Source organism: Alnus glutinosa, chromosome 1 (assembly GCF_958979055.1).
Source record: "Alnus glutinosa chromosome 1, dhAlnGlut1.1, whole genome shotgun sequence".
NCBI classification, from domain to species: domain Eukaryota; kingdom Viridiplantae; phylum Streptophyta; class Magnoliopsida; order Fagales; family Betulaceae; genus Alnus; species Alnus glutinosa.
The window spans coordinates 2,360,789-2,378,179 of NC_084886.1; the positions used below are offsets into that span (position 1 = coordinate 2,360,789).

General features: G+C 33.8%; 1 protein-coding gene across 1 annotated transcript; it reads right to left on the reverse strand.

The window, feature by feature from the left end:
- Nucleotides 1–7,836: 7,836 nt before the first annotated feature.
- Nucleotides 7,837–9,596, reverse strand: LOC133865393 (stemmadenine O-acetyltransferase-like). Its single transcript, XM_062301796.1, has one exon. The coding sequence runs from the start codon at nucleotides 9,516–9,518 to the stop codon at nucleotides 8,220–8,222; it is 1,299 nt and encodes a 432-aa protein (XP_062157780.1). The 5' UTR covers nucleotides 9,519–9,596; the 3' UTR covers nucleotides 7,837–8,219.
- Nucleotides 9,597–17,391: the final 7,795 nt, after the last annotated feature.

Genomic DNA, 17,391 nt, shown 5'->3' on the forward strand with positions numbered 1-17,391 from the left:
TAACATGTAGCCATTTTAAAAAATCGCTGACTTAGGGTTCGTTTGAGTTTGCGATTTTAAAAAGTGCGATTTAATATAACGATTTTAAAATGTGCGATTTGAAAAAAGTGATTTTTAAAAACTTAGTTAAGCGTTTGACAAAATCACAGTTCAGTTTTTAAAATCGCAAATTAACCTTAAAATTCTGCGTTTTCAAAAAAGCACCATCTTACCTGCGATTTGAAAAAACAGATTTTCTACGTTTTCAAATTGCATGCAATTTAAATCGTACTTATTGTTTATGAAATCGCAATCCTAAACGCACCCTTAAAGTTGAGAGAGCCTGATTCACATATCGATATATATATATATATATATATATATATATATATATATATATATATATATATATATATATATCGATCAAGGTAAATAATTAAACAAGTCAATGCGACAACCATCGCGTTTATGACAATCGCATCTGATTTTTTATGAGATTTGATTGATGCGATTTTTTTTTTTCTTTTTTTCTTTTCTTTTGTTTATGACTCCAGGAAGCGAAGTTGGGAATTGAAATATTGCACCGTTTATCTTGGACCTCTTGGCTTGTTTTCTGTTAGCTGTAAAATGAAGTTAATAGACAATTAAGATTGCCTTTGACTACAAGGGGCCAATGAAGAAGGTTTTGAGAGTAATTTTATAAGTCATTTTTATTGTTATTTTTGTGTTTCTTTCTAGTAAAATTTAATAGTGATTAATTACAAAAATAATAAAAGAATAATTTCTAACATTACTCGAATTTTGCTAGTGTCTATAGAGATGACTTCGACGTCAACCTTCATTGTTTCAAGCCGCCGAAATTAACAGAGTTTTATCAGTGTAAGAGGCTCAAAAAGGCTGTGTGCATGGGGGATATATGGAAAACCATCTTCCATTAAAAAAAAAAGGGTTAAATACTTTTTTAGTATTTATGGTTTGAAAACTTTATTTTTTGGCACTTCAGTTTTATTTTTCTTTACAGATGGTAGTTGAATTTTGGGAAAAGACGAAATTGGTACCTCCGTTTATTTTTCTATCCAATATTTAACAGTTTGCCATGTATCAACCAATAAAGGTCGACACGTGGCACAATATAAAAAATTAAAAAATTAAAAAATTAATTAAAAAATTAAAATTAATAAAACTTTAAAAATAAAAATATTTAAAACTTTTTTAAAAAAATTAAAATAAAATAAAATAAAAAAAAAAAAAGGAAAAGAAAAGGCAGCCAGCCTCTTGGTTGGCTTGGGGTGGCCGAACCATCCTCTCATCGTTGCAATCAACGTGAAAATTGTCTTTGACCCGTCCTGCTGGCGGGTAAAATCGTGTCAAGGCCTCAGCTAAGGATTGCTTAATCCGGGCTTGGCGTTGATCGTTGCTGAGATTAGCAACACAAATATCTATCGGGTAAAAGAGAAGAAAAGGCATGAAAAATGGAGGTGCAATTTGATCCATGAAGGAGAGAGTGTAATGCCGGAGGTTGTCAGGGGTGGACGAAGAGGGTTTGATGGTGTCGGCAGAGAGAAGTTGGACGTCAACTTTCAATGTTTTCGTAGAAAATAATGTGAAGCTGCCGAAATTAACAGTGGTTTATTAGTGAGTAATAAGGATCGATGAAAGTGGCTGTTGGCATAGGGTGATCTTCCATCACCTTGGCCGCGATATATATATATATATATATATAGATTCTAGAGGTGCTGACACTTTTTTTTTTTCCTCCTAGTTTAAATAACAATTAAATTCGATCAACGGGTTGAAACAAGAATATAAGACAAGAGATTTGAACAAAACAAGTTGCAAGGACAACGAGCTTATATATCCAAGATATACCTCTATGTATCTATTCTTATATTCTTGTAGCCTTTTCGATCCGACGATCCAGAAGCTTAATTATCCAAAAAATCTGACTTTTCCTTGATGATTTCACAAATTATGAATTATTATATGAGTTTGAAAATGACTTTGTAGTAAAATACATAACATCTCAAGCATTTTTTTTCTTACGCTTTGGGGCCTGGAGGACGGATATATTCCATACGTGTGCCCATCTTATTCTTCCAAAAATGTATTCTATCTTCCACACATGGGAGAAGCCAAAGTAATTCCCTTGCATATTACAAAGTCAACATGAATAGAGTTATTAAGATAAGAGTTACAAAACTTTCAGAGACAAGAGTTACAAATACTCAAGAGACAAAAGTTACAATATGATAAATTAGATTTATTGTTGTTAATGTAAAAATATATGAGACTTGTAACATTTAGGCTCTTTTTTTATAAATAAAGTCTTGTATACAATCAAATAAATAAATAAAATATATAGCCAGTAAAAAGTTTTGACGTATAAATATAGCTTGTAGGTCATAGGTCGAACTATTTTAATTATGTTTCTCTTTCTTATTATTAGTTCCTACAAGTGTAATGCAATTTAAAATAATAAATAAATAAACATGAATCTCTCTGCTCATAAAATCTTCATTGATACATTTAAGGGTTTCAATTATACATGAATTTTCACGAAATAAAAATAATCTCCATCTACGTACTCAGCCTTTACTCTCTTGGAGATAAATTTATTCATTAATTAAAAAATAATAATAATAATAAACACATGGTTTCTTTTCTTAATCATCTACTCAGCCTTTGGACCAAAACATCGATCTTTACCTCGGATCGGCATCCTCACACCTTCTAGAATCCACAATTAATATTCAGCAATATCTAACGCTGCTACGTACACTGTATGTCTACATCCGAGGGTTAGGTGCAAGAGAAAACCAGAAAAAAAAAAAAAAAAAAAAAAAAAAAAAAAAAAAAAAATTGTTACCAAACAAAAAACTTTAGTCTTTCGGATTGGTGAGCATATATAGCATGCAGAGATTAAAAAATTATTTTCCCATCGCTGTCTTGCTTTTAACTTTTTTCTTTGGATGTTACTGATTCAAATATATGTATAGGGGCTGAATCTCATGCATACAGTAAGCCTTAACTCGCTTAATTATGAAGAAAAAATAATTAAAAAACTCAGTTAATTAATTCATTAATCGATTGTAGTTTTCACATTAATCTTGGTATGCATGGTTGATCATGTCAAGTTATCGACAAATTCAACCTCATGTTCTCTTTTCTTAATTATGACCAGGCGAGGGGCCCCCTCTCACCGGCTAGGAGCTAGTGGCCATATTAATCATGATTCATGTCATAAAACATCGTAGAAATCACATCATATCAACATCTTTAAATAACTAAAATGTCATGTAAATCGTTTCATTAATCGTGATTTTCAAAATAGTATTAAAAATGCATATATATATATATATATATATATATATAAAAGAATATCTTTAGTTGAGTAAAATGCATTTGTCGGGAGTTTTCAACTGTTTTGGATTAAGACAAAATTGTCCAAACTTGAATACGACACATTCCTTCTTATTAACAATTATTTGTCCTTAAGTAATAATATATATATATATATATATATATATATATATATATATATATATATATATATTTGGACTTTTTGCTTGGTGGGTGCATGGGTTATGAGGGGTTTCTTGTTAGCGGCCGGGTCTTCAAAAATTGTATTCGTTTTGGTGATGAATTACATCTTTTTGGTTATTTTGTGGTTTTGTTTGTCACAGTCCATTCATTTTCCCCTTTCCCCTCCTTCCCTTATTTGATTAAAAAAAAAAAGGCTGTCGCCCTAGCGATATTCTCTACACAATTATCCTGCGTATATATATAGGCAAGTTGGAAATATCAATCTGGTTGAAGAGAGCTTCTCGGAGGATGCATGCTTTGCTAGATCAAGGTGGCTGAAAATATGTGTTGGATCCCAAATATTCTGACGCCACGTGTCCTCCTTGGAACAATACTACTCCTTATGAATGTTGTAGAACAAAGGAACGCACGGGATTAATTAGGATCCTTATAATTTCAAAGAAATTTAAAATTCTCAAATTTATTTGAAATCACCCTATTTTTTACATCGAAATGACGTGAAAAATGCTACATATTAAAGATATAACAAGTTAACAATGAAAAAAAAAATCATTCCAAAATATTTTTTCTTTAAAAAACACTTTTTTTTTACTAGATCGAAAGACAATTTTTTTGATCAAAGTTTTTATACGATATAAAGTGTAAGAAAAAATCTTTTGAAATGATTTTTTTTTTTTTTTTTCATTGTTAACATGTCATATATTTAATATGTAGCATTTTTCACGTCATTTTGATATAAAAAAAGGCTTGATTTCAAAAAATTTAATAATTTCAAATTTATTTGAAATTGTAGGGGATCTTAATCTAACGCATGAGGCCTAGAAGACCTGTCGGACTATTCCTGCAAGAACTCCGATGCGTTATTTAGTTAACTGATCAATAGTGTTACATATATAATCAATAACTCGAGAGAAAGAGATTTAAGCATCCTCGTTTTTTTATGGCTTAATTAGCTTCTCATTGATCAGCTAGGTTCTATATACGCATATTTTCTTCAGCTCTACAGCCACTTGGCTCTTAAGATGCCGGGCTCTTCTCTTTTTCCGTGTCCACATCATATCTCTATGCAACTCATCATTTTCTGATGGGAAAAGACTAAAAAAAAACAAAAAACAAAAAAAACTATTTACACACCTTTTACACACTCACTTTCTCATATGGGATGAGGCTCATATCATGAAATGGTTGATGTATTGTAAGGAGTGTTTTTGTAACACTCCCCTTTCCAGACATCCCGATAGTCAGTATGTCATCTTTGCTAATTAATGATAGAACTCTTCTCGATGAGGAAGGTGGCTAGTCATTAATGACCTTCTTGCCATCCTTGGAGAGGGGACCAGGAGATAGGTGGATTAGGATCCTGCAGTAGGGGGATTCGAGTCAGACGATGATGAGCTGTCAGATTGCACGTTGATAGCGCGTGATTTGTAAGAAATCGTGATCTAGTCTAATTGGGACAATTTTCGAGTGCGCGACAGTATTTTAGCCATAACTTTGGCTACGAATGTTCGATTTGTGCATATAACCCCAATTTAGAAAGCTCTCTTTGGCGCGCACGTCATGGCCACCCAGCTACGCTTGGTGCACCTCGTTTCGAACACAAAATCCGTTGTTTTCCCTTCAAAAAACCTAATTTCAGATATATATGTTTTCATTTATGGTAACTTTTCATTTATTGTTTAGGAGATGATTCTGAGCCTAATTTGGGTCAAATTTTTTGCAGCCTATTTATTTTATTCTGTATTTCGTTTTATTAGGGTTATTAGGGTTTTGCTATTTTTGGTCAAACCCTACTAAATGTCGAATTTTCAACTATATTAGCCCGGCTTGTGAGCATTTTCTGGCACCTCTGATTATTGATATTTTCATTGAAGTTCAGAGATTATCTCTGTGTTTTGAGATAATTTTTTTTTGTTTTCTTCCTTAAAAACTGCCTATTGAATAACCTGCAGAATAATCACTATTCTGTTCGACTTCAGATTCTCTCTAGTTAAGAAGAATTTGAATTGTATTAAATTACAAAATATTCTTGTGTATAAAGGACCGGCTCGTCTCCGGTTAATTTCTTATGCCTAAGGGGTAAGTGCTCCATAAATGCTAAGGCCATGCTGGGAGTCTCTCAATGCAGTAACTAGGTGGGCCCCTACTTGGGTGAAACAGATATTCGTTTCATATTCTCCAAAGAGAATATTTCTGAGAAATTAATGACTGGATATTTTGCCCGAGAGCCTCTGCGGCTTCGATTTGGGTCAGAAGTCCTCTAGGCCGAACCTAGGATGTACTAATGAGGCCGATTCTGGCTGGGCTCAAGAGGCTAGGGGTAGAATCCAGACCCAACAATTTGTGTTGGCAAGATTATAATAAAAAATAATATTTTTAAAAAAAAAAAAAAAAAAAAAAAAGAGAATAACAAATTTGTATAAAAAAAAATAATAGAGAATTGCACTTTTTAATTAGTTATTTTACGCTTTCTAAGATGCCCAGAACACATTTCATCGAGTAATGCAGAAACTCATCGAGTAATGCACCCTCCTCCTCCACTCCTTTATTGCTTTTTGTTATTTTCTTTTATGAGTTTCTCTTTTCTCCGAGAGAGAAACTCATTGATGGCCTCTTGTAAGGTTCTATATGTCGTCTTTGCTGACGATGTATCCACGATCCTCATAAAACCGCAATCTCAGTCTCCCCCCCTTGTTGGCCAGTACTTCATCCAACTCACATTTCGTCTTCTTTACCGCATCGTATGTCGGATATGTGAAGTTTCGAATGATTTTTTCAAAGTCAAATCTTCATTTCTCCTCTAGTTCCAGCCTGCCAAGCACCCCTCCACCGCTCTATCCAACATCCCAGTTTCCCAACACCATCAATCGCTCCGCCATTCGACAGCCACGCGCCAACGCGTGGCCTTCACGCGTCTGTGCGTGGATCTAATGCGCCAAAGAGCCTCTTCTCACCACCTTCCTCTGTCTTGTCCTCCGCCAAAGCTGCTATTTTATGGGTTTTTTTCCCGTTAATTCTGTGTTTTAATATTGGGTGTTGTTGTATAACACTTAACCCAAACCGTTTAGGCTTCAGATTCTTTGTCTGTGTTGGAGATCCCATTTTTGCTATTCTTTCACTTAGTTTGTCCGGTTTTCTTAGAAGGTTGATTATATCGAAGTTTTTATTTCTTAGTCTGTTTGGTTTATTTGTAAGCCGCGCTAGATCTAATTAGTTTTTAGGGGTTCTCTTATTCTCAATGATATTATTCATTTTCATGGGCCGCAGCTTTTACAGGCTGCATTTTCAAGTAACTTCACCTTCTTAGCTTTTCTTCTGTGCTTTGAGCATGAGGTGCTTGTAGTCTATATATATATATATATATATGTTGGGTGCACGTTTCCTTAGGCAAAAAGTAAAGGAGCAGTCGCTGTTGGAAATTAATTTGTTATTTTTAGATTAAAAAGATTATTATTGCGTATCGTCGAAAGGACTACGTACGTAGTTTCAAGATAATTGACTATTGAGCACTAAGTATATATTAATGTGCAATTTATAGATTGATATGAGGCAAGGAACAAGGAAGGGTTAACTAGTAAATCTCCTTAGAATTATTGATACAATTTAATTTAATTTAATTTAATTTAATTTGGTGGATAATTAATGTAAAGTTTGACCCATGCACGTACGTCTTCATAATTCACCTAATCAACATAAAAGTTTTGACTTAAAAAAATAAAAAAATAAGAAGAAGAAGAAGAAGAAGAAAAAACATAAAAGTTTTGTTACGCGCTGCGCTTAGGAGGAATAGTCATTAGTCAAAAGAGTTTCTCTGGCTAATTCAATTCCTTGTGTGGCTATTTGATTTAGTCTTTTAGTCTTTTTTATTTTTCTTTGATTTTTAAATTTTTTTAATTTTTTTAATTAAATATATGACACATGGCAAGAGTATTATAGAAATATTTCAATAAAATGAGTCTTTTTAGCACTCTTTGGTAATTTGAAGATCATATTAGTACACTTGATAATTCAAGAAACTACTTTAAAAACGACTTATACGTAATTTGCGAACCTTTTTATAATTTTCCATTTATTTTCTTTTTTTTTTTTATTTTCTTTTTTTTTTTTTTGCGGCAGTGGCAAGATAATGGCATGAGATGATGGCTACCGTTGGCAGTGGTGGAAGATGGTTGTCAAAAAATGGCTGGAGATGTTGCAATTGACAGCTGGCGACGGTGATCGCAGATGGCGGCCAAAATGGTGCATGGTTAGATATGGTTGCTAGAAACTGGTCGGAAAATGTTGTCAAGCATATTGCAAAACACACTTGCTTCATGGTTACTAAAACAAATTTCAGTTTATAGGAATTTGAGGCTATTTTCAACAAATACCCCAATTAACACCGAATAATACAGTTTTACTTCTTCCTTAACACACACACACACACACACACACACACACACACACACACACACACACACACACACACACACACACACACACACACACACACACACACACACACACACACATATATATATATATATATATATTTGGTTCATTCCGATGAAATAAACTTGTTACATTCAAAAAAAAAAAAAAAAAAATCTTACTTCACTTACTGGCCAAGAGATGTGAGGCATGCATGAAAAGATTAAAAACCATATTTCCACGTGTAAACAAACTTTTAAACAGTAAGACCATTTTGGTGAACAGAATCACACGCCAGAAACTTTTGCCGATGAAACATACGCCAGGAGCTCCTTGTCGACTTCGAATTTAGCCATGTCTTCCTCATCCAAGTTAATCCATACCTCTATTCCATTCCCTGATTTCATGTCGAAGAAACCAACTAGATTCTTGTACAGCAATCTAGCCGAGGCTACCCACACAGGCTTTCCCCAACCGAAATCCGCCTCATAAACAGGAAACCTGCACAAGCTGGTGAAGGCTAGCGAGATCGCCACCTCTCCTTTCCTTAATCTTTCCGTGTTCTCTACGAGAAAATTCGAGCGCCCCCCACCACTCTCTTGGAAACTTTTCACATAATCCATGTCGACTTTCCTCATCGCATCTCTCAGCGGAATAACAACGCGGTGAAACGCATCCTCAGTGTCCCTGGAGATTACAAAGCCTGTGCCCACCGAAATGTTTCCGAAGTAATTTTCAGAAAGGGGCGGGTCCAACCTCTTGCGCACGTTCGATACGTGAGATAGGACGTACAGCTTATTGGGGTCCGGTTGGGTGGCGGCAAGGAAGCGATTATATATGAAAGCAGTTAAGGCCTCCACGCGAGTGGGGCGCGGGTATTCGATGCTGGTGTCGTCGGTGCTGTATTTGTCTCTTAGAGCCGCTATAGCAGACCCCTCGAAGACAAATCTCTTTACCGCAATCTTGTCCTTTCCCGGACTACCCCTAGGTACAATAAAGCTAGGTACAGGTACCGGCTGGAAGATTGTGGCCGATTCAAACTGTGGAGTCGCTACGTTGCTACTACCACGTGCAATAGCTGCCCAACTGTTGAGGAACAAAAAGAATGAAGAAGCATCCAAAACCTTGTGGGCGAAGGCCAGACCTATCACGATCCCACCACAGTGGAAGGTGGTGAGTTGGACGGCTAAGGCTACTTCACTGACATCGTCCAGTTCATATGGCAGGAGTTTGTTGTGCTCAGCTGGGTTTGGATCCTCAAGAAATTCGGAAAGTTTGCACGCGGCCTTGGCTTCCATGTAGTGGACGCCCTCATCGTTGCAATCAACGTGATAATTGTCTTTAACCCGTCCTGCTAGCGGGTAAAATAGTGTCAAGGCCTCGGATAAGGATTGCTTAATCCGGCTTTGGCGTTCTTTGTTGCTGAGATTAGCAACAGCATCTCTCGGGTAAAAGAGAAGAAAAGGCATGAAAATCGAAGGTGTAATTTGATCAATAAAGGAGAGAGTGTAATGCCTTAGGTTGCCAGGGGTGGACGAAGAGGGTTTGATGGTGTCGACAGAGATAACTTGGACGTCAAACTTCATTTTGTTTTCGTAGAAAATAATGTCGACAGAGGTTTATTAGTGAGTAGTACTGGGGCTGAAAATGGCCGGTTGCTGGCATAGGGTGATGGAAAGCCACCTTGGAGGTGATAGTTATATAGAGGTGCTGTTGGCAAGAAGTCAAATATATTTAGAATTAATTAGTACTTGATATATATCACATCTACATTTAAAAAATTAAAAAATTACCACATGATTCAGCGGCTACTGACACTTAATTTATTATTATTTTTTTTCGGTGGGTTTAGATAACAATTAATTTGACGGGAAAAGAACAAAGATCGATCGAATACGTGCAAGACAAGAGATTCGAACGAATTAAGCAAGCTAGCTAGCTAGCTAGTTCTAATTAATTAAGGACAACGAGCTTATCCAAGATATATACTCCTCTTCTATCCATATGTAGCAAGCCGAAAATTAATGAAGTCACCGCATGCTTAGAGATCATACAGTTGAAGAAGTACTCGACAATCTGTTTGTACAAAATTTTACGGGAAATTAAGCAACTTACAAAGTAATTAATGCGACAGATTATAAGCAAAACAATTAACTTATTAATTTTTTTTATTAATTATAAATTACCACATCAATTTATAAATAATTTTATAATGAAAATTGTGGAATTTCAATTTTTTATTTTTATTTTATATATATATACTTTAAGGCTTCGAAGACGTACAGATATATACATCTCAAACCCATCTTGTTTTTCGTACAACGATTAAATTATTTAAGCTATTATTTTACTAGCAGGAGTCGAGAGGGGGCACATGACCCATCCGCCGTTGAACTGAATGACTATGTATTTTTTGATTCTCATTTCATCTTCCAAACCCAAAAAACCCTTGTAGATGTGAATTTAAAATTTGAATGGCAAATACAACTTTAATTTTGAGTAATGATATATGCAACGTTACTATTTTACAATTACTTTATTTTTACTTATTTTAACTAGTAAAATTTAATGAAGCTATTAAGAATGTTCTTAAAGGTAAAATTGAGATTTAGTGCAATTGCCTATCCGGCCACTAAATGAAAAAAAAAAAAAAAAAAAAAAAAAATGTCACAAAAGCCCTTTAGTTACTGAAAAATGTCGTGGCGGAGCTGTGGTAAGATTTTGTCCTCACATTTGCAATGACAAAATAAGTCATTTCAATTAAAACAAATTTGATTACTCTACAACAAAATAACTCTCTATGACTAATAATCGTGACTTATGTAACAAATGACTCTCTATTCATTTTTTTTTTAATGTAATAGTTATTATGCATGCCAAACGCATCCTTAGAGATGTAAACCATGACCAGAAGGATGAGAATTTTTTTTTTTTTTTTTTTTGAACCAGAGCTGCCATCAATATAAGCCGAACTTTTGAACCATTAAGCTGACTCAGCACAACTTACTTCACAACCAGTAATAATAACAATTTGTTGTTATTATATATAGATTCTAGAGGTGCTGACACTTTTTTTTTTTCCTCCTAGTTTAAATAACAATTAAATTCGATCAACGGGTTAAAACAAGAATATAAGACGAGATTTGAACAAAACAAGTTGCAAGGACAACGAGCTTATATATCCAAGATATACCTCTATGTATCTATTCTTATATTCTTGTAGCCTTTTCGATCCGACGATCCAGAAGCTTAATTATCCAAAAAATCTGACTTTTCCTTGATGATTTCACAAATTATGAATTATTATGAGTTTGAAAATGACTTTGTAGTAAAATACATAACATCTCAAGCATTTTTTTTCTTACGCTTTGGGGCCTGGAGGACGGATATGTTCCATACGTGTGCCCATCTTATTCTTCCAAAAATGTATTCTATCTTCCACACATGGGAGAAGCCAAAGTAATTCCCTTGCATATTACAAAGTCAACATGAATAGAGTTATTAAGATAAGAGTTACAAAACTTTCAGAGACAAGAGTTACAAATACTCAAGAGACAAAAGTTACAATATGATAAATTAAATTTATTGTTGTTAATGTAAAAATATATGAAAATTGTAACATTTAGGCTCTTTTTTTATAAATAAAGTCTTGTATACAATCAAATAAATAAATAAAATATATAGCCAGTAAAAAGTTTTGACGTATAGATATAGCTTGTAGGTCATAGGTCGAACTATTTTAATTATGTTTCTCTTTCTTATTATTAGTTCCTACAAGTGTAATGCAATTTAAAATAATAAATAAATAAACATGAATCTCTCTGCTCATAAAATCTTCATTGATACATTTAAGGGTTTCAATTATACATGAATTTTCACGAAATAAAAATAATCTCCATCTACGTACTCAGCCTTTACTCTCTTGGAGATAAATTTATTCATTAATTAAAAAATAATAATAATAATAATAAACACATGGTTTCTTTTCTTAATCATCTACTCAGCCTTTGGACCAAAACATCGATCTTTACCTCGGATCGGCCTCCTCACACCTTCTAGAATCCACAATTAATATTCAGCAATATCTAACGCTGCTACGTACACTGTATGTCTACATCCGAGGGTTAGGTGCAAGAGAAAACCAGAGACCAAAAAAAAAAAACTATTGGCGAAATAATGAAAAAAATGCGAAGGAGACCTTGAGACTTAGTAATTGTTTGCCATTAGTTACTGCATTTGTAATTTGCTAAGTAAATTCAAGCCAGAATAAGAAACGAGGATTATGGTTCCTTTGGTAAAAAATTTTATAGTGTTTTTTTTTTGTTTTTATGATTATGATGCAACATAAAAGTAAAAATAATTTTGAGCCTATTGTATTTTGATTTATTTGTTAATGCTTTTGTTATTTTGTTAAAAAGCAAAAAAAAAAAAAAAAAAAAATCCTAAAAAATCCTAAAAAATTGTTACCAAACAAAAAACTTTAGTCTTTCGGATTGGTGAGCATATATAGCATGCAGAGATTAAAAAATTATTTTCCCATCGCTGTCTTGGTTTTAACTTTTTTCTTTGGATGTTACTGATTCAAATATATATATATGTATAGGGGCCAAATCTCATGCATACAGTAAGCCTTAACTCGCTTAATTATGAAGAAAAAATAATTTAATTCATTAATCGATTGTAGTTTTCACATTAATCTTGGTATGCATGGTTGATCATGTCAAGTTATCGACAAATTCAACCTCATGTTCTCTTTTCTTAATTATGACCAGGCGAGGGGCCCCCTCTCACCGGCTAGGAGCTAGTGGCCATATTAATCATGATTCATGTCATAAAACATCGTAGAAATCACATCATATCAACATCTTTAAATAACTAATATGTCATGTAAATCGTTTCATTAATCGTGATTTTCAAAATAGTATTAAAAATGCATATATATATATATATATATATATATATATATAAAAGAATATCTTTAGTTGAGTAACATGCATTTGTCGGGAGTTTTCAACTGCTTTGGATTAAGAAAAAATTGTCCAACTTGAATTCGGCACATTCCTTCTTATTAACTATATTATTTGTCCTTAAGTAATAATATATATATATATATATATATTTTGGACTTTTTGCTTGGTGGTCGGGTGCATGGGTTATGAGGGGTTTCTTGTTAGCGGGTCTTCGAAATTGTATTCGTTTTGGTGATGATCAATTACATCTTTTTGGTTATTTTGTGGTTTTGTTTGTGACAACTTCTCCGATCCAATCGAATATGCACTAGTGGTCTTATAGCAATGGGTGGTCTTAAATTAATGCTTTACTGCCCTGATCAATATATAGCTGAAACTCGATGCTTTTCGTATTTTTCTTTATTTATTTATTTTTTTTTCTCTAAAACTCATCACCAACAGCCCATTCATTTTCCCCTTTCCCCTCCTTCCCTTATTTGATTAAAAAAAAAGGCTGTCGCCCTAGCGATATTCTCGATCTACACAATTATCCTGCGTACGTATATATATAGGCAAGTTGGAAATATCAATCTGGTTGAACAGACCTTCTTGGAGGATGCATGCTTGCTAGATCAAGGTGGCTGAAAATATGTGTGTTGGATCCCAAATATTCTGACGCCACGCGACGTCCTCCTTGGAACAATACTACTCCTTATGAATGTTGTAGAAAAAAGGAACGCACGGGATTAGGATCCCTTATAATTTTATTGAAATTTAAAATTCTCAAATTTCTTTGAAATCACGCTATTTTTTATATCGAAATGACGTGAAAAATGCTATATATTAAAGATATGACATGTTAACAATGAAACTAAAAAAAAAAAAAAAAAAAAAAAAAATTCCAAATTTTTTTTTTAAAAAAAACGCTTCTTTTTTATTAGATCGAAAGACAGTTTTTTGATCAAAACTTTTATACGACATAAAGTGTAAGAAAAAATCTTTTAGAATGATTTTTTTTTTTATTTCTTTGTTAACATGTCATATATTTATTTAATATATAGCATTTTTCACGTCATTTCAATGTAAAAAACAGTTTGATTTCAAAGAAATTTGATAATTTCAATTTTATTTGAAATCGTAGAAAATACTAATCTAACGCACGAGGCTTAGAAGACCTGTCGAACTATTCGGGCAAGAACTCCGATGCGTGATTTAGTTAACTGATCAGTAGTGTTATATAATCAACAACTCGAGAGAAGGAGATTTAAGCATCCTCAGTTTTTTATGGCTTAATTAGCTTCTCATTGATCAGCTAGGTTCTATATACGTATATTTTCTTCAGCTCTACAGCCACTTGGCTCTTGAGATCGATGTGGGGCTCTTCTCTTTTTCCGTGTCCACATCATATCTCTCTGCAACTCATCATTTCCTGATGGGAAAAGATTAAAAAAAAAAAAAAAACTAAAAAAACTAAAAAAACTATTTACACACCCACTCTTTCATATGGGGTGAGGCACATATCATTAAATGGTTGATGTATTGTAAGGAGCGTTTTTGTAACACTCCCCTTTCCAGATACCCCAATAGTTAGAATGTCATCTTTGCTAATTAATGATAGAACTCTTCTCGATGAGGAAGGTGGCTAGTCATTAATGACCTTCTTGCGGTCCTTGGAGAGGGAACCAGGATGTAGGCGGATTAGGATCCTGATGGAGGGGGTTCGAGTCAGACGATGCTGAGCTGTCAGATTGCATGTTGATGGCATTGAATTACCTGAAGCGGGCAGATCAGCGCAAGATTTGTAAGAAATCGTGATCTAGTCTAATTGTGGCAATTTTCGAGTGCGCGACAGTATTTTGGCCATAACTTTGGCTATGAGTGTCCGATTCGCGCATATGACCCCACTTCAGAAAGCTCTCTTTGGCGCGCACGTCATGGCCACCCAGCTACGCTTGGTGCGCCTCGTTTCGAACCCAAAATCCGTTGTTTTCCCTTAAAAAAACCTAATTTTAGATTATTATTTTTTTCATTTATGGTAACTTTTCATTTATTGTTTAGGAGGTGATTCTGAGCCCGATTTGGGCCAGATTTTTTGCAGCCTACTTATTTTATTCTGTATTTCGTTTTATTAGGGTTATTAGGGTTTTGCTATTTTTGGTCAAACCCTACTAAATGTCGAATTTTCAGCTATATTAACCCGGCTTATGGGCATTTTTCGGCACCACTGATTATTGATATTTTCATTGAAGTTCAAAGATTGTCTCTGTGTTATGAGATAATTTTTTTTGTTTTCTTTCTTGAAAACTACCTATTGAATAACCTGCAGAATAATCAATATTCTGTTCGGCTTCAAATCCTCTCCAGTTAAAAGGAATTGAAGTTGTGTAAAATTACAAAAATACCCCTGTATATAAAGGATCGGCTCGTCTCCAATTGATTTCCTGATGCCCGAGGGGGAAGTGCTCCATAAATGCTAAGGTCATGCTGGGAGTCTCTCAATGCAGTAACTAGGTGGGCCGCTACCTGGGTGAAATAGATATTCGTTTCACATTCTCCTAAGAGAATTTCTGAGAAATTAATGGGGCCCCGTTAATGTATTTTGGGGCCTTAGGCGAAACTTCAAAATGGGGCCTTAAAAAAAAAATTTAAGTAAAAAAAAAAAAAAATTAATATTATTATTATATTAATTAAACACTAAGATTTCACGACTTTTAAGTTTAGCGCTAAGATTTTTCAAGTCATTAGTTCCTTCATTATCTAGTTGCATTCTATTAGGTTTTGAATTAAACAACTTGTAAACAAAAACAAAATATTCTATCTAAATCTTTTGAATAGACTAATCATTTTCTATTAAGTTTCTATTTGATAAGTTACCATGGGCTTATTATATTGGGGCCTTATTAAATTAAGTCCTTTTTTAAATTACTTATTTAGAGGCCTTAAGTTTTATGAATTTTTTTTTTGGACCTTACTAAAAAAAAATTTGGGCCTTAAATTAAAAAAAAAATTGGGCCTAGAATTTTTTTTTTGGGCCTTATCAAATCGAGGGCCCTAGGCGAGTGCCTAACTCGCCTAGGCTTTGAGCCGGCCCCGGCACCAAAGCTGTTATTTTATGGGTTTTTTTCCCGTTAATTCTGTGTTTTAATATTGAGTGTTGTTGTATAACACTTAACCCAAACCGTTTAGGCTTTAGATTCTTTGTCTGTGTTGGAGATCCCCTTTTTGCTATTCTTTCACTTAGTTTGTCCAGTTTTCTTAGAAGGTTGATTATATCAAAGTTTTTATTTCTTAGTTTGTTTGGTTTATTTGTAAGCCGCGCTAGATCTAATTAGTTTTTAGGGGTTCTCTTATTCTTAATGATTTTATTCATTTTCAAGGGCCGCGACTTTTACAGGCTGCATTTTCAAGTGACTTCGACCTCCTTAGGTTTTCTTCTGCGCTTTGAGCATGAAGTGCTTGTAGTCTATATTAGTTTGTTAATTTGTTTTTGTTTTGTCTTTTCCTGTATTTTGTTTCTTAAATTTGACAATGTAATATATATATATATATATATGTGCGCGCGCGCGCGCGTAAGTGTGTGTTTTGGGTGCACGTTTCCTTATGAAAAAGTAAAGGAGCAGTCGCTGTTGGAAATTAATTTGTTATTTTTAGATTAAAAAGATTATTATTGCGTATTGTAGAAAGGACTACGTACGTAGTTTCAAGATAGTTGACTATTGAGCACTAAGTATATATTAATGTGCAATTTATAGATTGATATGAGGCAAGGAAGCGTTAACTAGTAAAACTCCTTAGAATTATTGATACAATTTAATTTAATTTAATTTAAGTTGGTGGATAATTAATGTAAAATTTGACCCATGCACGTACGTCTTCATAATTCACCTAATCAACATAAAAGTTTTGACTTTAAAAATTTAAAAAAAAAAAAAAAAAAAAAAAAAAAAACATAAAAGTTTTGTTACGCGCTGCGCTTAGGAGTAATAGTCATTAGTCAAAAGAGTTTCTCTAGCTAATTCAATTCCTTGTGTGGCTATTTGATTTAGTCTTTTAGTCTTTTTGATTTTTCTTTGGTTTTTAAATTGTTTTAATTTTTTTAATTAAATATATGACACGTGACAAGAGTATTATAGAAATATTTTAATAAAATGAGTCTTTTTAGCATTCTTTAATAATTTGAAGATCATATTAGTACACTTAATAATTCAGGGAACTACTTTAAAAACGAGTTATACATAATTTGAGATCCTTTTTATAATTTTCCACTTATTTTCTTTTTCTTTTTCTTTTTTTTTTTTTTTTTTTTTTTTTGCGGCAGTGGCCGGATAATGGCATGAGATGATGGCTACCGCTGGCGGCGGTGGAAGATGGTTGTCCAAAAATGGCTGGAGATGTTGCAATTGACAGCTGGCGACAGTGATTGCAGATGGCTGCCAAAATGGTGCATGGTTAGATATGGTTGCCCGAAACTGGTCGGAAAATGTTGTCAAGCATATTGCAAAACACACTT